At 52.8% G+C, this 21845-nt stretch overlaps 1 protein-coding gene across 1 annotated transcript in view; it reads right to left on the bottom strand.

Annotated features, from left to right (window-relative positions):
* The window catches only part of Tnrc18 (trinucleotide repeat containing 18), a 99926-nt gene extending 92879 nt beyond the window's left edge, over positions 1–7047 (bottom strand). The window contains 2 exon segments of the mRNA XM_037198535.1: positions 4664–5094; positions 6919–7047. Of these exon segments, the coding sequence (XP_037054430.1) occupies positions 4664–4850 (187 nt within the window). The 5' untranslated portion in view covers positions 4851–5094; positions 6919–7047.
* Positions 7048–21845: the final 14798 nt, after the last annotated feature.

The raw sequence follows: 21845 nt of genomic DNA, 5'->3' as shown, positions 1-21845 counted from the left end.
TCCCCAGAATCCGTTCTCTTCTTCTATCATGTGAATCCCAGAGATCAAACTCAGGTCCCCGGGTTTATTGACAAGCTCCTTTACCCACTAACCCATTCTGGGGAGCCCCCTCCCCTTTGCCCTTACATGCTTACTCTGGAAGAATTTCAAATTCAGAGAAGTTTGAAGTTATTACCATAACTACTGTGACCTTCATGGGCTCCAATCACTCCACCATACCTCTTACTTTGTTATCTGACATGACCTACGGTCCCCCACAAACATGCCCAGACATCTAAATTCAAAGCATTCCTTTTTCCAATCCCAGCCATTCGCAAGACAGTGGCAGACATGGCGTCCCCTGCCCTAAACACTTCGGCATCCTTATTCCCAAAGAGTGAAAATAGCGCTTAACCCAGTGACTGGTGTCTGGGAACACAGTGTTGATTCATCACTATCAGCTAATCTACACAGCCCATATTCCAATTTCTCCAATTGCCTCCATAATCTTTGGAGCAGGTTTTTTTCCTTAAACCAAGATTCAGTCTCGGGCTGCACACCGCCTGTAGCCATGGCCATTTTTCCCCCCGTTGTTTCTTAAGCAGTCACGGCTCTCTGCCTACCTCTACCTTGCATACCACTGGCTTTTTTTTTTTTTTTTTTTTTTTTTTTAAGAGTCCAGGCCAGTTTTGTAAAATGGCTGTTTAAAATTCTAAGACTTCATTGCTGGTCTTCAGGGACCGGGTGATATCTGCCCCGCCCCATACACTCTATCTCCCACTGTGCCGACGGATCCCAGGGCTCTCAAATCCCTGATACCTCACCAAGCTCTCTGCTTCTGCATTCTGTCAACCCTTCGGCTCTTAAGACACACAAAAGAGTTCACTCTAGGGATGGCTGAGGTCAAGCCCTCTGACCCGGCCCTTCACCCCAAGGGCCACAGCAGACCCAGGGCATTTTATTTTCTACATGGCCTGTGTCCCCATTTACAATGATTTCCTCCCCTGATTGGTGTGTTTATTGCCTGGCTCCCACACTAGAAAGTGAGCCCCAAGGAAGAGCAAAGCCTTACTTCTGTTTGGTTCCCTGCCTCAGGTCCAGGCCCCAGTTCGATGCCCAGTGAGCAGAAAATGCTTGGAAGTCATTTGCTAAGCAAATGAACATGTGAGGGAGGAAGAAAATCAAGGCTTCAGTTGCCGAATTACCAAAGGTGCCGACAAGGTGACTCAGAGGCTGAAGTGGGCCCGAGGCCACACCTGAGTTCGATCCCAGGACCCACGGGGTAGGAGGGAATCAACTGCAGTCATCTATCCTCTGATCTCTGCAGTGGGGTGTGCACGCGCGCGCGCGCACACACACACACACACACACACACGCACGCACGCACACACACACACTTAAAATGTTTTTTAAAAAAGAACAGGAGGTGACCATTCTAAGAACCAGGGAACCCAAGGGGCCCTTCTAGGTTCCAGAACCTTCCCCGTGCCTTCCCTTGCTGCCTCTGACCAAAGAAAGGAGAGAGAGAGAGAGAGAGAGAGAGAGAGAGAGAGAGGGAGGAGAGAGAGGAGGAGAGAAGAAGAGAAGAGAAGAAAGAAAGAAAGAAAGAAAGAAAGAAAGAAAGAAAAAGAAAGAAAGAAAGAAAGAGATAGAGAGAAAAATCCCTTATCTTCTGGATTCCTTGTTTCCACCAGCCGGTCCTAACTGATTAATCTTTCTAAATCAAGCCCAGTAGGCTAACTGGGTGGATTCCCGGTTGGGGTTGGAGCCCATGGCTAGCTGCCTATTGTTGAAGGGCCAGGTCAAAGTGCAGTGCCTCCTTGTCCAGAGCCCTGAGTCCCACCCCTCATTCAGTCCAGGGTGTGGGTTCAGAGAAAATAAGCATCCAGGTGTGGGATCTTGCAAACAGCACACTGACTGAAAGACAGATTCTCCCCCAGGCCCTCCAACTCAGGCATTTAAGAGTCCAGCCCACGGGTCCATCTCATTGACAGGCTGTGAATAGTCACTGCTCAAACTACAGCAGGACTTATAGCCAAGGAAAAAGGAAGAAGCCACCACCCTTGCTTTGATTCAAACACTGTGTGTGTGTGTGTGTGTGTGTGTGTGTGTGTGTGTGTTCAAGATACAGTGTCCAGGTTGGCCTCCAACTCCTGTTCCTTCTGCCTTTGCCTCTTGAGTGCTGAGATTGTAGGTGTGAGCCTCCATACCCGGCACCCCATTTATTTTTGGTTTTTTATTTTATTTCATCTAAGGAAGGGATGAGAGACCTTAGCCAAACCCCTATCAGAGCAGACAGCTTTGCCTCCAGCGGTCCCTCACTAAACAGCCCCCCTCCCTCAAGGTTACCAGACCAAGCTCCCTCTGCCTAGTGGACTTTCATAGATGCTTCTGACCCTAGAAACCATGGGCAAATCCACACATCCCCCAGTGGGACCAGCCCATTGGGTAACAAACACTCTCTTCCCTCCAGGCTGTGTGACCCTGGCAAACAGCTCAGCTTCTCTGGTTTTTTATACAAAAGTAAACAAATAAAGATGGCTCTGAGAAGGCTGGCAAGATCTAAAGAGCTGGCAGCCAGAAAAAGCACAGGGTGGTGCCCTGCAAAAAGATCTTGCACCTGCACCCCCGCAAGGAAAGCGGAGTGGGGGAGGGGTGTCTCCCGTCTCTATCCCCATCAGCCCTAGGGGATGAATGGGGTGCAGTCCCATATCGTGGTTAATGGGATTAAGTGTGGCTTCAGCTCTGGGCGTTGACCTGGAGTCCAGTCTCTCTGCCCCATCTGGAGGGGGGGGGGGACAGATGGGGCCAGCGGGAAGTAATAGAGAGCTTCGAGGGCCCCCACTCTTCCCTCTGGTAAGCAAGGCCTCAGGGGGACGGCAGTGGCTTTCCCTCCATTTCCTCCACGCCCTCAGGCCACCGCGTGCATAAGTCACACAGCTCCTAGCAGAGAAGGCCACGACACAGGATTCCAAGGAGGCTTCCAGCTGGACTTCCTAGTCTGCACCACAGCCACCCCATCCACCAGATGGGTTAGGCATGGGAGGCAGTCTAACTATGCTATGCTATCAGTGTTGGAAAAGGCTGTGCACTTACAACAGCGGTAAGGAGTGGCTGTCGGCGCTGCTCTCAGCCAGGTCTGGGCCAGATCCCAGGCAAACCTGAAGCAGGCGACAAGCTGAGACTCAGCCAGCCAGGAACACCCTGAGGTCAGATTCCCAGGCCACAAGAGGAACCCCTGCCACCACTCCAGCCAGACCAACTAACCCAGGGACCCCCAAAAAGCACGCAAATTCACACATCCATGAACCTCCAATGGCCCCTCTCATAGACGTTCAAGAGGGGTTGGCCCAAATGGCCTTTGTATCCCAAGGCCATCCCCAAATCATGCCTTAGGAGCGGTCTCTGATGCCCCACTTGGGTCACAGGGCACCATTCCTGTACGAATCCGGTCTTGTCACCACCACCCCCGTGCGGACGCACCTCCAGCTCTCAAGGGGCACACGCGCACCGGGGGAGGTGACCCGGGTCCCTGCGCCCCCGCCGGCAGGGATCTCCACTCGCCCCTCCCCCGCCAGGCGCTTCACAAAGGCCCTTTGTCCCGCTGAGTCCCAGACTCCCGATTCTAGAAAAGTTCCAGGAGAAAAATCAAAGGCAGAGGCCAAATCGGCGAGCCTTGGTCACCCTGGCGGGCAGAGAGAAACTTAAGTGGTGGCTGTGGGCCCCCAGGGTGTCTGTTCCAAGACTTGTTCCAGGGACAAGAAGAGCGAGCTCCCTGTGAAATCGACAAGGTGGTGCTTTTAAAGGAAGAGCTGGAGCGTTCTCCTTAAGCCAGGCGCAGAAGCGAGGAGCGGCCGGGGAGGAGGGACCCGCTCACGGAGCCGCCACCAGGCAGGTCTGCAGATCCCAGGCTCCCTATCTCCCGGCGCGCAGTGGCCAAGGCTTGGCTCGGCCCTGCCTGGCCCTCTGCTTCTTCCCGGAGTAGCCCGGGGAAACCGGTGAGGGTCTGGGCCTTCTCAGCCACCACCTCCCGTGCGCCACCGCAGTGTACCCAGTGCAGCCCGGGCTCAGTCGGACTGGCGGCTGGGTTGTACAGACCTGGTACACTCATTTCTTCCAAATAACCAAGTCCCCAGAATCTTAAGGGTTCGCCACAGATCAGGCTCCTAAAACTGGTGTCACTAATCTCCTTCATTTCCCCACCCCACCCTCCGAGTTGTGGAATCGCCCGGGATGCGGCTCCACGAGGCTCCATGCAACGAAGAGAGCTCGCCAAGAAAATGATCCGGGAACGGGTGTCTCCCGAGGTGCGGAGCCGACACGTTGTTTTCTCGCCTACATGTATTTTATTTATTATTATTTATTATTTACTAATTTATTTATTTATTTTTGCAAACTCCACTTCCTCAAGAGCGCTTGGACTGGGATTCCCCCAGGGTGGCTGTGACTGCAGACACTTGAGCCTCGGGAAGACTGAGACTATCTGGTACCCCAGAGACAGAAACCGAGACTCTCTTCCTAGAGCCTCGGGACCGACCTCTGAGCTGGGAGATGAGCCTCCTGCACACCCTGGTGAAACAGACAGAGGCTCTCAGTTCCAGCCGCGGAGGTCTGCCCCGGGCTCCCTCCCCAGGATCCGCCTCAAGGCAGGAGGGTGGGTGCCAGCTCAATGAGCAACACTTACCCGGGTGCGGGTGCAGGTTGAGACCGGCCATGTATTTCCCGGGCGGCAAGGGACCTGGCAAGCCCGAGGAGGGCAAGCGTCCGGCGGTGGCCGCGCCCACGCGGTGGCTGTCCATGGCCAGGCCGGACAGCAGCGGCGGCGGGGGGCCGTGGACGGACCGCTGGGGCCCGAAATCTCGGCCATCCATCCTCCGCGGGAGTGCCGCGGTCAGCCTCCCCACCCGGCCAACCGGCCTGCTTCAGTTGGACTTAAAAGTTCGGCCTCGATGTAGTCCTAGTGTCCTCGGGTGGCGGGCGCTCCGCGGCGTGCATGGCGGCGGCCAGCGGGGCTTGCGCTCAACCACGGGCCAGCGGCCCGGGGCGCATGAACGACCCGCGGTGAGTCCCCTCCGGGCGGCCGAGCGGAGATGCGCGAGGAGGCGCACACGACGTCTTGGCGAGGGAATGAGATGAGCCGCGGAAGTCACAGAAGAGGAGGAAAGGGACAAAAAGGGGGGAGGAAAAAAAAAACAAGTTTCAGAAAGTCGCCTCGCCCTTCAGAGTCGGAGAGTAGCGAACCAAGCTGCTAGCTACAAATAAAATCGGGATTAAACGACCCCTCTCCGCGAAATGCAAAGTCCAGCAGCTCAGGGTTCCCAGGAACCTGGCTTGGGAAAACTGCCCCGGCGCGCTGCGTCCCAACCCGGACTCCTGCCTGTTAAGTCCTCCTGAAACTGGGGAAGGCCACTCAGCCGACCGCGCCCGTTCAGCTAAATCCAAATCCGAAGAGTGCTTTATTTCCCAGGCGTCACATGCGCCGGGGGTTTAAAACTGCAAACTCTTTAGAGTTGGTCGAAATGTGTCCATAACGCCATGCCACTATCTGATCCGCAAAGTTTAATGTTTAACCTTTTTGGGGCCCTCGTCTCTCTCTCTTTTTCCCCCCCGAGTTGTGGATCCCCTTGTCAGCTGCCAAAAATAATAATAATAGTGTTCGGTTTCGAGGCTTTTTGTTGTTGTTTACCAAGGTCAGATACAAAAGCGGGCTTATTTTTAAAGGAAGATCACCGCCCCCTCTTGCTGGCCCCGTTGGGCCACTGGGAGTCGCAGAATCCGAGTCCCCGAGACGTGGCATTCTCGCCCGCGGACTGGAAAGACTCCTTCAAAACAAGATTTGGTTTCATTTTCCAACGCCCAGGCCTGGGAATCCCGAGGACGGGAGGACGTGGCCTGGTATGGAAGATTTGGGGATCATCAGAGAAGAAGGGGGCTCCTAGGATCTCTCTTCTACTCTAGCTTTGCGACCCACACACACCCCCAAAATAACCTACAAAGGAAAACCTTAGCAGCGCGGGCCAGCAACGGGGCGCTTCCCCAGCATCGGGTAGAAACCCTTCTAATTCCAGTTTAAGCTGTTTGTTTAAAAGATTTGTCGTTTTCCCGTGGGGGGCAGAAGGAAGTCTCGGAGAGCCCACCCTTCCCTCTCAGACCATCCGCCAGCCCCAGGCAGCTCTAGATCCTCTGATTCCGGGAGGCCCGGGGCGCTCTAGTAGCCGTGGACTAAGCCAAAGCCACGGGCTCCCGGGTGGCCGCCCTTCTCCAGACCCCAAAGTCCTCTTACCCTAACTTTGCTAAGGACGCCTATTTTAACGTGGCTTTGGTTACAAACACCCCCTCTTCCTCTCACCCTCCCTCGCTCTCATCAGGGTCTGATTACCAGATCCGCGTTTACTTTTGAAAAAATCTACGATCGCCACAGCCCGGGATACGTGTCTCAAAGACTCGAGGAGCTTTCCCGCATGTACTTAAATATAATATTCTTTAAAGGCGGCGTTTTGAAAAAGGCACTGCCCAGGCGCCCCACTTTAAGGAAGTCGGGGTGAAGCCAGCCCTATGGAGCAGCCTTTGCGATGGCCGAGAAGCTGGCGTGGCCATCTGCGGGGCTCCACTGCGTCCTCCTCTACTTTTCTCCTCTTAAATGCAGCTAAAATGGCTGAATTCCGGCTTTTAATTAAAAACAGCCTATAATCGAAACCGTCTCGGCGTCCCCCGGCTAGCTCGCCGCCTGCCGGGAACCGAGTAGGGAACCGCCGCCCTCGGCGGCGCTGCAGGCTGGGCGCTCGGGTGGGATCCCAGGGCTCAGTGGCGCGCCCTCTCCCCCAGATCCCTGCCCTCCGCGTCCCTTCTGGGGACCCCGACAGTTTCAGGGCCCGCCTGCCCAGCGGGCCCGAAGGGTGCGCTGCACAAGTTTGGGGAGCATCGGGGCCCGGAGCGTACCTGGCGCGGCGGGGCTCCGGGCTCCAGGCTCCGACAGCGACTCCGGCGACCGCCGCGGTTCCTGGCGCGGCTAGGCGCCCGTACTGCCCGCCATCCCTCGGCCGCCGCTCCCCTCCGCCACCCGCAGCCGCCTCACACTTTTTGCCCGCCTTTCCTTTTTTTGGTAGAAAACCGCTCCCCGGGCCGGGCGCGCGGCGCGCCAACTCCTCCGCCCTCCCGCGGCCCCGCTCCCGCAGCCCCCGGAAAAGCCAGCTTTCCTCCCGCCGAGCTCCCCGCTTTTTAATAAAATCCAGGTAGCGCCGGTTTAAAGAATCCCAAATCTCCATATACAGCCCGGGATTGGAAAAGGTACATTACACAACCCCCCTTTCAAGTTCCTCTCGCTGGATCTAAAAAAAAAAAAAAAAAAAAAAAAAAAAAAAAGCGCGCGGGGGGGGGGCAGAGGGGGTTGGGGGAGGGAGCCTCGCAGGCGAAGAAACACGCATTGTTCCGGGTGCACGCCCCCCCTTCGGGCCAGCCCCCGGCCGCAGCGCATTGGCCCTGCGCGCCGCCCATCACGCGCATGTAAACACCTTGGCCCTCAGCCATTCCTATAAAACCAATTACGGACCTCGGGGCTCCAGCAGTTTCCAGGCTCCCCACGGCGGGGCTGAATGATCAAAACTGGTGGTGAGAATTTTTCCGAGCCGTTTCTAGGCAGCCCTCCCCCTCACCAGCTCCCGCAGCCCCCCCCCCCCCGTTTCTCCTTCTCCCTTTCTCCCCCACCCCATCCCAGCCCCTCCTCCTGCGTCTGGGCTGAGTGATCAAAATATAGGAAGATGGTTGTCGCCGCAATCCCGGGCTCTGCAAGCCTCCTGTCAGCTTCCTCCAGCGGGAGGAGGTGACAAGCTAGCCGGGAAGGGCCGGCAGCCGGTGGGCTGCTCTTTGCGCCCGCGCCCGGTGCTCCCTCTCCAGGGTGCCTCTCCAAAGCGCGCAGTTCAGACGCCGAAATAACAAGGCCTGTTTCTCTCTCTCTCTCTCTCTCTCTCTCTCTCTCTCTCTCTCTCTCTCTCTCTCTCTCTCTCTCTCTCTCTCTCTCTCTCTCCCTCTCTCTCTCAAATAAAGCAGCGATTCATTCCTTGTCCCCTCAGCAGTCGCGGTCTGGTAGGGTGGGCAGGCGACAAGGACTTTTTTTTCTCCTGTTGCCCCAGCCTGCGGGTCCCCTCCCTGAAACGCAGTGTCAGAAGGCTTTTCTATTTAATATTTTGGACAGGCCGCGGCGACCGGCAGCGGTGAGTTGCATCTTATAAAAAGGGTTCCTATAGAAACCCGGGCTGTAGGGCTCTGCGGCCGAGTGCGTACCGCGCGCCCCTCCCCAAAGCCCCTTTTGGCGTGGGCGCCCCTCCTTCCCCCTCCACTCCACCCCCCCCCAAGAAAAACCAGAGCAGAAAAAAAAATCCACTCCACCCCCCAAGAAAAACCAGAGCAGAAAAAAGGATTAGGTCGGCGGAGCGCGAGCTGAATCCCTCTCGGTTCTGACATTTCAGCCCTATTAGCATTTCTCCACGGGGCCTTCTGAAACCTATTAAGGTGTAATATTAAAAACCTCTTGGCTGGGGGCCTCTCTCGCCTTCCATCCGCCGCGCCCCCTCCAGGGAGGGCGAGACCGGGAAAGGGAGAAAAGAAAAAAATCTGTTGAGCTCAGAGGAAGCAAGCCAAGCCCAAAAGTGCTTGGCTGGCCACAGCGGCCAGAGGGGGAGGGGAGACCCAATCCCCTAGACTTTGTACTTTAATTTTGCTCCTTCAGCAAAAAAAAAAAAAAAAAAAAACACTTTCGAGGCTGAGTGACCGGGAACTGCGGACGGCAGATCTACCTGGCTGGGGACGCAGGGAGTGTGGTCCTCGCCGAAGGGACGAGTCCTAAGTTGGGGGGGGGGTCCCCCACACCCTCTCCGCAAGCCCCACAGGAGCCCGAGCCCAGCTAGGCATTACCTACCCTGGAAAAGAAGCTTGGAAAGGCAGAGAGCTTGCAGATCCTGCCTCGAGAGCAACCGTGGTTATAGGATTTTAATTAAAACAAAAGAAGCCCGCTCTTTCGCCCTGCTCTGCGGACTCAGCGTTTTCGCACTGCTATTTTTTTTTAAAGAAAATCCATTTTTAAGGCAATTTTTCTGAGGGTTTTTTTTAATGAGCTAGTTAGCGCTCATCCGTTCTATTTTCTTTTCTCCACTTTTAGAAAGAAAAAAAAGGGGGGGAGAGATTCGAGAGAGAACTGGGGGTGTCTAATTTAATTCCAGGATAAATTTGAAGGAAAAAAAAATCGGCCTCTTGAGGGCAGTTTCAAGTTGCCCTTCCTGGAGCTTCCTGCGCTGGTTTCTAGGCTGCCCTCTTTTGGAAGCTGGAGCTCGGTAGGGGGAGGAGTGAGGAGAGAAAAGAACGAAAATAGCCCGAGCCGAGGGGAACTGAGCGGCGGTGTCCGCGCGCTTGGAGCTGGGCGTGCGGGTCTCAGTGGCAGCCAGGGGCGACCGGAGGCGCCCGGTGCTGCCCGGGGACGGCCAGGAGCAAAGACGGAGTGAGGGGGGTTAGAGAAAGGAGGTATTGTGTCTATGTGCCTTAGGGGAGGGGGGGGGGTTGATTGCAAGAAATAAAATAAATGCGGTTAAACTGAGCGGGCTTCTGGAAACGAGAGAGGAACGGGATGAGGGGGTGGGGGGCGCCTAGTGCCCTTGAGCCTTATCCAGAGGCCTTTGTGGGTTCCCAGTTAAACCCTCCCACGCCTCAGTTCCACCGCTTTCCCCCACCCCCATCGCCTTCCAATATTCAGAGTGCAGGCCCTGATCTACCCCAACCCCCTCATCCCTCCCGGGATCCAGAATGTTTTCCTTATTTTAATACAGCTCAAGAAAAAATATGTATGTTGAGAGAGATGGGGTGGGGGATTGTGCAAAAGGCTTGCGGTGTTGGAAAAAAACAAAGGCCTGTTTTTATAAATGTTTAATGTTTTCACCCCTGGATGCTCCAAGACGCCGTAATTGTGACGGCGGGGTATTGTGCCATAAATCATTTAGCTGCTAATAAAAAATTATTCCAATTTGCCCGGGATTTGCCGATGGCGTTTGCATTTTTCAAGTGTGCGCCCTGTCGGCGTGGCATACCGACCCAGAGTTTCATTAGGGCCGTGGTTGGTGTGGAACGCGGCCCTCTCCCCTCTGGAATGTGCGGCGCCCCGGGTCCCCTCTCGACCTGCCACTCCGCCCTCCCGCCACCGGTGCGCTAGACCTGGGGAACCCGTGGTGCTGGATTCTCAGCTCCTGGGCAGGGGAACGCAGGCTCCCTCCCGCGTCTCTCCAGGCAGCCAAGTACTTGTCTGCGGTGGGCAGGCGAGGGCCCTGGTCTCTGAGCCCGTGTCTCCCCACATTTATCAGCGGCTGGGAGCCATGTTGGGGCGTGGGGACTTCCAGAAAGCAGAGGTTGCACCACCACCACCACCACCACCTCAGAGAGTCTCTGGGTCTGGAGAAATAACCTCCAGGCCAGGCTGAGCCACACTTAACTACAAAAGCCCGGTGTACTCGTCCTAAAACGGAGCTGGTGACAACCGCACGGACCACGGGTCCAGGCGCCATCTTTCGCTCCCCATCCCCCATCCCTCTCGCTTGTTTACCCGGCGGGATCCGTGGCCAGAAAAAACTGTGTTGACGCAGTGTGTGTGTGTGTGTGTGTGTGTGTGTGTGTGTGTGTGTTGTTTTGTACTGACTGGGTGGAAAATGAGCTGAGGGTGAGGGACCTCCACGCAATTCCAGGACAACCCACCCGGACTGGCCTGTCTGGTCCGGTATGGTTGTCCCCGGCCATTCCTGAGGCTTTTAGTGTGTTCTTCCAGGTCCCTGATCCCGGTCTGGACGCTCTGAACGAGTCCCCACGGACAAAACTCAAAGCTCTTTGTTGTAAAACCAGAGGACAGGCCAACCTTGAGCACGGCTGCCTCCCCTGCAGTGCGCCTTTGTCCAGCTCCAGGGAACCCCGCGCTTTCCTCACTTCTGCCCCACAAGAGGTTGACCCCCTCATCTTCCACAATCCCGATGTTGCTAGCGATGTGGACAGGTTTCCAACCCATACTCCTCCATCAAGGGAAAAAGGAAAAAGAAACAAAGCTAGTTTCCATTCCTAAGAGAGGACACCCCAAACCACCCCTCTATCGATTGCCCCAAACCAGTTCTCCCAAGGAATGGAACTCCACTGGAGACGAAAGTGAAAGGGACCCCAAGAGAAAGCTGAGTTGTGCCTCTCTTGAAGATGCCCTAGTAGAGTCTAAGGCGCGCGATTCCGTAGATCCTAAATCCGGCTACCCAAGAGCTCCCGGCCCGGGCGCCGCTAAAACCCGGAGAGGCCGCGCCCGGCCCAGCCACGCTCCCAGTCTCTAGCTGTAGCTGGCCCATCAGCAGCTGGGTATCCTGAAGAGATTCATCCAGCCAAGGGCAGCCTGGGCCCGCCAGCAAGACCCAAGATGTGGTGCGAGAGCCTTGCACGCCACCCAGAACCCAGCGCGCAACCCGTAACCCTGGGGCGGTGGCACCCGGCCACTTCGGATTTCTGCTCCTCTCAGCCCCGCCTCCGACCCTGGCCTCCTCCTCTGGCCCGGGTCGGGTCTTACATTCCACTGTCTGGCTGGAGATGCTTTTGGTGCGCGGGGACCGGGTAGGGTCATAAATCTGCTCGCTGGCCCTCCTCCCTGAGGCTGGGCCAGGCACTCTTTTCTCCTTGGTCACGGCCTGGGGACCCCGAGACCACGCAGGGAATCAAGCCAGGAGCTTCCCCATTCGCCAGAGAGGAAACTGCCTCACCCACTCGGTGCCAGCACTGCGAGTGTCGGGCCTCACAGATCACGGTCTGGGGTAGGGGTGTCTGGGCCCAGGCACTTCATGTAGGAAAGTTCGATGAGTCTGGGGTGGGTGTGTGGTCATTTATAGCAAGGAGGGGGACTCTGGACCCGTATTAATCCCAGGACCTTACACGGGATCTATTTTGGGGGAGGGGCATCCAAGAACCGATCGAAGTGGTTACAGGCATGTTATTTGGAGGCAGGACCTCGTGGGCTTCCCTTGACTCCTTGCCAAGGACACCCCGAAGCGTCTCCTTCGGGTAGGGTTTTAAATAAGTCCACCACCCGCCTTCATAGTCAGAACTGAACCATTCGAAAAGCAGGCATTGGTCATCTAGTGGTGGCGGCTATAGGGTGACGGTTAGCCCTAAAGGGGGAACTACCCAAGTAGATGCATTTGCGGTTAAAAACGTCTAATGCCACAAGAATTATCTTTGCCAAGGAGGCAGGCAACAGCCCATTATACTGGTCTCAGTAAGTGCATGGGGCTCAGGGTGGGGACAGCAGCACTGGTGGCGAGCATTCATCTCCTCCTGGATGTATCTCCATGTGTCAGATGCGGGGTGCAGGGACGTGGAAACCTTGTTCTCACCCACGGAACTCTTAGGTTCCCTACGATGTCTCAAAAGCACTTTCAGGGGGGCCGAGGGATTTGGGCTGGGCGCAGAGAAATATGAGCACTGACCCGGGTGGTAGCTTAGCAGCAAGAGGCTGCAGATCCACATTCCGGGCCAAGCAGTCCGTGCAAGGCCCCAACGAAGCGCCTCGGAAAGAAAAAAAAAAAAAAAAAAAAAAAAAAACACAAAAAAACAAAGCTTTGCTAGTTTCATCCAAGGTTAAACTCCACCGCAAGCGTTTTTCTTTTTCTCCACCCCCTCCGGAATCAGAGCGATAGCGTTACTGCAAAGAAACCGCAAATAAATCAGCTCCCCGGCTGCCCGCTTTAGAGCTGCGGTGACCTTGGGGGGGAATGTTTTCCTGCTAGACCCGTCCCAGGACTGGTGTGGGGGAGGGGGCCCAGTGTCAACCCACGCACCCCCAGATAGACGGAAGAGAGGGTGGCCAAGGACATTGGTGGATGTATATTGTGGCATGTATGCCCCGAGGAGAGTTTGGAAAGAGCTTAAGGGGTACTATGGTTATTTAAGGGGTGCAATGCCCTGTAAGGGGGAGTTGGCTGCTGCGAAAACGCCTGTGAACCCTAGACTGCGGTGCCCTCCCCCGCAAAACGCCAGGCTAGTCCCTGGGGAATGGGGAACAGACCCCGATGGACAAACTAGGCCTCTTTGGGGACCTCGGGTCTTTGTCTGGGTGTGACCGGGTGTGTTCCGCAGCGAGTTTGTGCGGGGTGTGACTAATCGGATTTATGTGTGTGAGTGCCGGGGTGACTAATGGAGGGTTTGGCAGCACGTGTGTTTGGGGAGGGGCGCTGCACCTAGGTGGGGACTCGGTGCCCCAGGAGGGGGCTGGCTGATCTCAGAAGTTCCTTCCCCTCCCCCTTTCTCCTGGCTCCCAGCTTTGTTTGGACCTCTGCGGGGCTGCCTGGCAGGCCCGTGCATGCTAGGGAGCTGTGGCGCAAATTCCACAGCATGCCTGGCGCCCAGAGGCAGCTCCTGGCCTCCCGCCTCCCTAACCCACGTGGTGCCTCCAAATCTGGGCTGGCCGCTTCCAAATTGGGGCTGCCCCACCCCCTGTAGCCGAGCCCTCCCAGCTTCTATGTTGCCTAAGGAAGCCGCTGCAGCTCTGTGGTCTGAGTTTGTCCTGAAAGAATTCATGGAGGAGATGCCGGAGGTCACAGCCACTCAGCTAGGAAGTTGCTTGGGCTGCGAGTTCGGGGTCTCATAGGATCTCCTCCCTCCCCCCCACCCCCGCTTCTACTGCTGTGAATGGAATCCAATCACTCACACACGTTAGTCAAGAGCTCTGTCTACCTCTAAGCTGTACTCCAGGCCACAGGGGCCTTCAATCCTAGCGCTCCGGAGTCAGAAGGAGGCCTGTCAAGGCTACGTGGTGAAACCTTGTTCCATAAGAAGGAAAAGAAATAAAATTCTAGTTTTTAGTTTTTCCAGGTACTTATAATGGTGCATAGCTACAATCCCGGAACTTGAGAGGTAGAAGTTGAGGGAACAGGAGTTCAAGGTCATCCTCTGCTGTTTGATTAATGGAGGCCTACGTCTCACTCAAGACTCCCTCTCTCTCCCTCTGTCAAAAATCAATAAGGGCCAGCTAGATGGTTCAGCAGATAAAGGCACTTGCCACCAAGACTGACAATCTGAGGGCCATCCCTGGAACCCAGGTGGTGGAAAGAGAAAATAGACATACTCAGTATACATACAATAGATAATTTTTTAAAGTATGCTTTTTTTTAAATCAGAAAAATCAAGGAGAGTCTCCTCCTGTGCACATCCACAGACCCTCCTGTGCACATCCACAGGCCCTCCTCCTGTGCACATCCACAGACCCTCCTCCTGTGCACATCCACAGACCCTCCTGTGCACATCCACAGACCCTCCTGTGCACATCCACAGACCCTCCTGTGCACATCCACAGACCCTCCTCCTGTGCACATCCACAGACCCTCCTCCTGTGCACATCCACAGACCCTCCTCCTGTGCACATCCACAGACCCTCCTGTGCACATCCACAGACCCTCCTGTGCACATCCACAGACCCTCCTCCTGTGCACATCCACAGACCCTCCTGTGCACATCCACAGACCCTCCTCCTGTGCACATCCACAGACCCTCCTGTGCACATCCACAGACCCTCCTCCTGTGCACATCCACAGACCCTCCTCCTGTGCACATCCACAGACCCTCCTCCTGTGCACATCCACAGGCCCTCCTGTGCACATCCACAGACCCTCCTCCTGTGCACATCCACAGACCCTCCTCCTGTGCACATCCACAGACCCTCCTGTGCACATCCACAGACCCTCCTCCTGTGCACATCCACAGACCCTCCTGTGCACATCCACAGACCCTTGCACATCCACAGACCCTCCTCCTGTGCACATCCACAGACCCTCCTGTGCACATCCACAGACCCTCCTCCTGTGCACATCCACAGACCCTCCTCCTGTGCACATCCACAGACCCTCCTGTGCACATCCACAGACCCTCCTCCTGTGCACATCCACAGACCCTCCTCCTGTGCACATCCACAGACCCTCCTCCTGTGCACATCCACAGACCCTCCTATATACATTCACCAACCCTCCTGTGCACATCCATGGACCCCAGTACATATTAATTTGGAAGTCCAGACATCACACATCCCATCTCCCTTTGGGTCTTAGGATTTCTCACTCATTCCCAGTCCCACAGTTTCTGTCGCCTTCATGTTGCTGTCTGGCATCTTTGCCAGACAGACACACTCATCAGGCGGGCCCTAAGACCCAGGGAAGTGGGGGCAATCTAAGTAAAGACACACACACACACACACACACACACACACACACACACACACACACGCCAGGAAAGAGATGGCAAGGGTTGACCCTGACCAAATATCCTGAGCCAGTATGCTTCCAGGTCTCTGTCTCTCTCTCATGCTCATCTCTATACACACACACACACACACACACACACACACACACACACACACCCTGCTCCTTTTTTCCTTTCATCTTTCATTGGCATGCATTTTCTTTCAAGCAGGAAAGAAACACATTTCCCATGGCTGCAGCTTTGAAACCTCTCTCTCCCCTCTGCACCAGCCAGCTCCCTACTCCCACTTCAATCCCTTCCCATCGGCTGAGAGTCAAAAACAAACCGGCCAAGATTAAACCTGACAGGCGCCCACCCTTCGCAGCTTCGGGCAGTACACCTCTGTGTTCACACCCCAGAGAAGAGGGAACAGGAGGCAAGGGCACCTACCCAACACCTGTACATGCCCAGCTTCAGCAGCCATGGTACATTATCTCCCAAGAAAGTTCCAGAACTGCTCTGGCCAGGAAGATCTGCCCTCTTGATTCTTTTTGCTGGAAACCTGATTCTCCCGCAGCATGCCCCCGCACAACTCTGTTCCCCTGGTATAGCGCCCTCTTCTGGAGGGGTCTGTTATGGGTTGAACATCGTCCCCACCCCTAATTCCTGTGTGTGTGGAAGAAATCTCCTCAAAACTGAAAACATTCTGTTTTCAGTTCATAGAGGAAAGCTATGGGCTCTCAGACACACAAAGTAAAGTCAATTTAAAATGTTTACAGAAGTCACAGACCTTTTCCCAAGATTATACAAGTAATAACAATCCACTGGGCTGTTTGAGGGTCACCCACACTTCTGCAAATAGCCCCTGTACTTCAGTCCTGTAAACTCCTTGGTTCACCAAGTTTGACTTCAGAGCAATCGGTACTTGTGTGTAGGGATGGGGTGTGGGGGTGTAGTGTATGTGCAGGGGTAGGTGTCTGGAGCTACCTGCTTGATCGTTCTCCACCTTATTCCCTTGAGACAAGGTCTCTCACTGAACCAAGAGCTAGACTGGCTGCTTGCAAGCTCCAGCAATCCTCTGGTCTTCATACCCACCCCCCAAGTCCCTAGAACAAAGGTTACAATTATCAGGTCCTCATGCTTGCTCAGCACGTCCTCTTACCCCCACTGAGCCATCGCCCAGTGCCTGGAATAGTTACTTTGACCCAGTGTTCTACGTGGGAAAAGTTAATTTCACCTTTATAGCAACAATACTTCAAAATGATCTTATATGGAAATAGGAGCTTACCAGGGCATAGTACAGGCCTGTCATCCTAGCACTCCAGAGACTCAAATTCAAAACAATCCTGAGTTGCATGAGGAGACTCTGTCTCTGGAAACAAAATTACCATTTAACCTTTTGTGCGTGCCTATGGTGGGCTGAAGTTGGCATCAAGTGTCTTTCTTGCTCTCTCCACTTTATCTATTAAAGCAGGATCTCTCACTGAGCCTGGAGCTGAGTGATTCTGAGTAGTTTAGCTCCCTGCCTTGCCCCAGGAATCCTCTGCCTTCTGAATGCTGCTGGTATTAAAGGTTTGTACCACCACATCCAGCTTAACTAGTTTTAGTTTTTTTTTTTATTTTTTCATTTATTTGTTTATGATCTGTGTGTGTGTGTGTGTGTGTGTGTGTGTGTGTGTATACAGAGTATGCACATGCCACAGTGCAAATATGGAGGCCAGAGGGCAACCTGCAGGAGTTGATTCTCTCCTTCTATCATGTGGGTGCCTAGTATCAAACTCTGTCAGGCTTCATCACAAATACAAAGACAGAGACATGTCACTGGCCTGCCATTTTAACCATATTTAAATATTTTATTTATTATATGCCCCCACCGTGTGTGTGTGTATGTGTGTGTGTGTGTGTGTGTGTGTGTGTGTATTTGTGCATATGATGCAGTACTCAACCAGGCCATAAGAGGGCATCGGTTCCCCCCAAAGCTGGGCTTAGAGATGGTTATGATACATCTGACCTGAGGGCTGGGAACTGAACTCAGGTCTTATGCAAAAGCTCCCAGCGCTCTTACCCATTGAGCCATCTCTGCAGCCCTACATGCTAACCAGTTTTTAAAACCACATGCACAGTATTGTAAAACCATCACAAGCATACATCCACAGAACTCTTTCTTTTCCAGCTGAACCTCTGTCCCCATTACATACAACTCCCTAGTCCCTCTCTAGTCCATGACCTACAGCTCTAGTTTAGTTTTATTTTGTTGAGACTCTGTGTGTGTGTGTGTGTGTACATGACATGACATGTGTCTTAGAGCTCAGAGGACAACTTTGGGGAATCATTTCTCTCCCACGGTGTGAGTCTTGGGGATAAGCTCGGCAGGCTTATCCTTACCTTTACCCACCGAGTCATGTCAGTGGCCTTCCGTGTTCTTCCCTAACGGGCTTCTGTTGTTCCCCAGGCTCACCCATGTTGGAGTGTCTCTCAAAATGTCCTTTTTAAGTTTGGGTAACACTCTGCCATGTAGATTGACTACATTTTGTTCATTTGGGCATCTGCTCCTGCGTGGTGTCTTAGTGTCCTGTGTAGCTATTACTGAATACTAAAGAATAGCTAATTTACAATGCAGCTTTCTAGTTGAGAGACTGAATCAAGAGGAACTTGAGTTTGAAGCCAGTCTACACTATCTACATAGTAAGAACCTGTCTCAAAAACAAAACAAACAAACAAAGAAAAGCTGGGCAGTGGAGGGAAGAGAGCATGCCTTTAATCCCAGCACTCGGCGGGAGGCAGAGTGAGGTGGATCTCTGTGAGTTTGAAGCCAACTTGGTCTACAGAGAAACCTTGTCTCAAAAAAACAAAATAAATGAATAAAAAAGAGACCAAAAAGGTGGTTAAGCAGTTAAGAATACATATAGCTGAGCTGGAGAGATGGCTCAGAGGTTAAGAGCACTGATTGCTCTTCCAGAGGTCCCGAGTTCAGTTCCCAGCAACCACATGGTGGCTCACAACCATCTGTAATGAGATCTGGTGCCCTCTTCTGGTCTGCAGACATACATACAAACAGAACACTGTATACATAATAAATAAATCTTGCCGGGCAGTGGTGGCGCACGCCTTTAATCCCAGCACTCGGGAGGCAGAGCCAGGCGGATCTCTGTGACTTCGAGGCCAGCCTGGGCTACCAAGTGAGTTCCAGGAAAGGTGCAAAGCTACACAGAGAAACCCTGTCTCGAAAAATCAAAAAAATAATAATAATAATAATAATAATAAATAAATCTTAAAAAAAAAAAAGAATACATACAGCTCTTGCAGAGGACCCAAATTCAGTTCCCAGCACCTACCTCAGGCAGCTCATGAATTCCAGCTCCAGATCTCCTTGCTTCAGTGAGTGCCAGCACTTACTCACATATACGTACCCACACATAGACACATAGACACGTGTGTACACACGCTGTTAAAATAAATAGAATAAAACATTTGCTCTAGTAACAAATGGGGAGAGAGAATAGCAAGGTCTGAAATAACATAAAATGAAATACTGATAATTGGGTCAGGCATAGTGGCGCACGCCTTTAAAATCCCAACACTCCGGAGGCAAAGGCAGGCAGTTCTCTGTGAGTTTGAGGCTAACCTGGTCTACATAGTGAGGCCCTGTGTCTCAATCAGTCAACAAACATGTTAACCAGATAGCCTGATGGGACACCATGGTGAACAATGAGAGACCCTGCCTCTCTTAAAAGAAAAAAGTTTAAAAGAGAGCTGGAGAGATGGCTCAGTGGTTAAGAGCATTGACTGTTCTTCCAGAGGACCCAGGTTCAATTCCCAGCACCCACATGGTAGCTCACAACTGTCTGTAACTCCAGTTCCAGGGGATCCGACACCTTCATGCAGACATACGTGCAAGGAAAACACCAATGCACATAAAATAAAAATAAAAGTATTTTAAAAAGAGAGAAAGAAAAGAGACCCTGCCTCAGACAAGGTAGAAGTCAAGGACTCTGACCTTCACATGCACACACACAGGAAATCACACATACACATATATCACATACACAGAGACTTAAAAGAGAGAGATTTAAAAGAAAATGTTATCTGGGACTGGAGAAATGGCTAGATGGTTAGGGGTACTGGCTGCTCTTCCAGAGGACCCAGGTTTGGTTCTCAGCAAACACGAAGTGGCTCACAAGCATCTGTAACTCCAGTTCTAGGGGATCCAACACAGCCTCTGAACTCTGTGGCACCAGGAATACATGTGGTACATAGGCATACACGCAGGCAATTATTCATACACATAAAATATAATGAAAATTTTAATTTTTTTTTTCGAGACAGGGTTTCTTTGTGTAACCCTACCTGTCCTGGATTTCACTCTGTAGCCCAGGCTGACCTCAAACTCAGAGATCCACCTGCCTCTGCCTCCCTTGTGCTGGGATGAAAGGTGTGTGCCACCACCACCTGGCTAATCTTTTTATTTTATTAAGTGTGTGTGCGTGTGTAGGTGGAGGTGGAGGGGCACTCACACCACAGCACAAATGTAGTTGTCAGAGAACAGCTTTGTGGGGTCACCTTTCTCTCCTTCCACCCTTATGTGGATTCTCATGGGTGGTTGATATGTGTGTGCAGCAGGTACCTCTACCCACTGAACCATCTTGCCAATTCCTCTTTTTCAATTTTTGATACAAGACCTCCCTAAGCAGTATCCCTGACTGTCTTCAAATTCAGTCTTCCTGCTTCAGGCTCCTTAATGTAGGCATTACAGGTTTGGGGTTTTTTTTAAGTTTTTTTTTTTTTTAAGATTTATTTATTAAGTATACAGCATGTTTGCCTGCAGGCCAGAAGAGGGCGCCAGACCTCATTACAGATGGTTGTGAGCCACCAAGTGGTTGCTGGGAATTGAACTCAGGACCTCTGGAAGAGCAGTCAGTGTTCTTAACCGCTGAGCCATCTCTCCAGCCCGCATTACAGGTTTGAGGCATTACTCTGCCCAGCCATTTGTTTCTGAGACAGGGTCTCACCATGTAGCCCAGGCTGGCCTGTAACACATGGCAATCCTACCACAGCCCTCTAAATGCTAGGATTACAAGTTGTATATCACCATGCCTAGCCTACACTGTCTTTTTTTCTCTGTTTGTTTGGGTTTTTTGTTTGTTTGTTTGTTTTGTTGGTTTTGTTTTGTTTTGTTTATTTTTACGAGACAGGGTTTCTCTATGTAGCTTTGCGCCTTTCCTGGATCTCGCTTTGTAGACCAGGCTGGCCCCGAACTCACCAAGATCTGCCTGCCTCTGCCTCCCGAGTGCTGGGATTAAAGGCGTGAGCCACCACTACCTGGCTTACACTGTCTTAAATAAAAGTTACCAGGGGATGGCTCAGTGGAGAAAGGTGACAGCCACCAAGCCTGACTTCCTGAGTTCAATCTCCAGGACCCACATGGTTGGAGAGAACCCACTCCCATAAATAGTCCACTGAGCTTTTCACACAGCTGAAGCATGAGCAAACTCACATGGAATAAACAAATAAATGTGATTTAAAAATGGTTTAAAGGCTGGATATATGGCTTAGTGGTTTAGAGTCCTGTTCCTAGCAACCACAGTGGAGTGGCCCACAATTGTCTGAAATGCTCCCGCCAAGGGATCTAACGCCCTCTTCTGGCCTCTGCAAGCACTGCACTCACTTAGCATTAACCCATGCACACACATAATTACAAATAAAATTTAAAAATAAAAATAAATTATTTTTTAAATGAGTTACAGAAGTTGGGCATAGTGCAGTATAGTCCCATATTCCCAGTTCTTGAGATGTATAGGTGGGAGGATCAAGAGTTCAAAGCCAACCTAAGCCACTTAGTGAGTTTGGGTCCAGCCTGGGGTACATGAGACAAGTCTTCAAATAAAAAGTGGGAAGGAAGCTGGGTGGTGGTAGTGCTCGCCTTTAATCCTAGCACTCGGGAGGCAGAGGCAGGTGGATCTCTGTGAGTTGGAGGTCAGCATGGTCTACAGAGTGATCTCCAAAGCTAAACAGAGAAACCCTGTCTTAAAAAAAAAGGAGGGGGGGGGGGTCTGTGTATGTAGCTCTCTCAGGGGCGGAGCACTTGTCTATCACATGTGAGGTGCTAGATCAAAAAAAAAAAAAAAAAAAAAAAAGTGGTGGTGTCGAACGCCTTTAATCCCAGCACTCGGAAGGCACAGTTAAGTGGATCTCTGTGAGTTCGAGGCCAGCCTGGTCTACAGAGTGAGTTCCAAGACAGGCACCAAAACTACACAGAGAAACCCTGTCTCTGTAAAAACCAAACAAACAAAAAACCAACTCCGAGTCTTATAACCAGCCACCAAGTGCTGACCTCTCCAGGCATGCATGGCTCTAGAACGCAGCCCACTGGCTGCTGTCACTGTCACCGCCATTTCCCTTCCCAGGAGCCCCTTCTCTCGTGTAGATGTGAGTTTCCTCCATATGGTTAGGACACGGTCAAGCTCAGATTTACACAAGGAAGGGTGGAGAGTCCTCCAAAGCCACACTGGCTGGGAGCGTCAGTCCTAAGCGGACAGAAAGAGCCAGCAGGTCTGCCTAAGGCAGGGACTGACCGAAAGACCCGGTCACATGTGGTCATATCCAGGAGGTCAGCTCTGTCTCAGGATGTGGTGGGCTAC

This window comes from Peromyscus leucopus, chromosome 23 (genome assembly GCF_004664715.2).
Source record: "Peromyscus leucopus breed LL Stock chromosome 23, UCI_PerLeu_2.1, whole genome shotgun sequence".
Taxonomy (NCBI): domain Eukaryota; kingdom Metazoa; phylum Chordata; class Mammalia; order Rodentia; family Cricetidae; genus Peromyscus; species Peromyscus leucopus.
The sequence above is the reverse complement of the archived record's forward strand: the minus strand, read 5'-3'. Positions and strand labels throughout refer to the sequence as shown.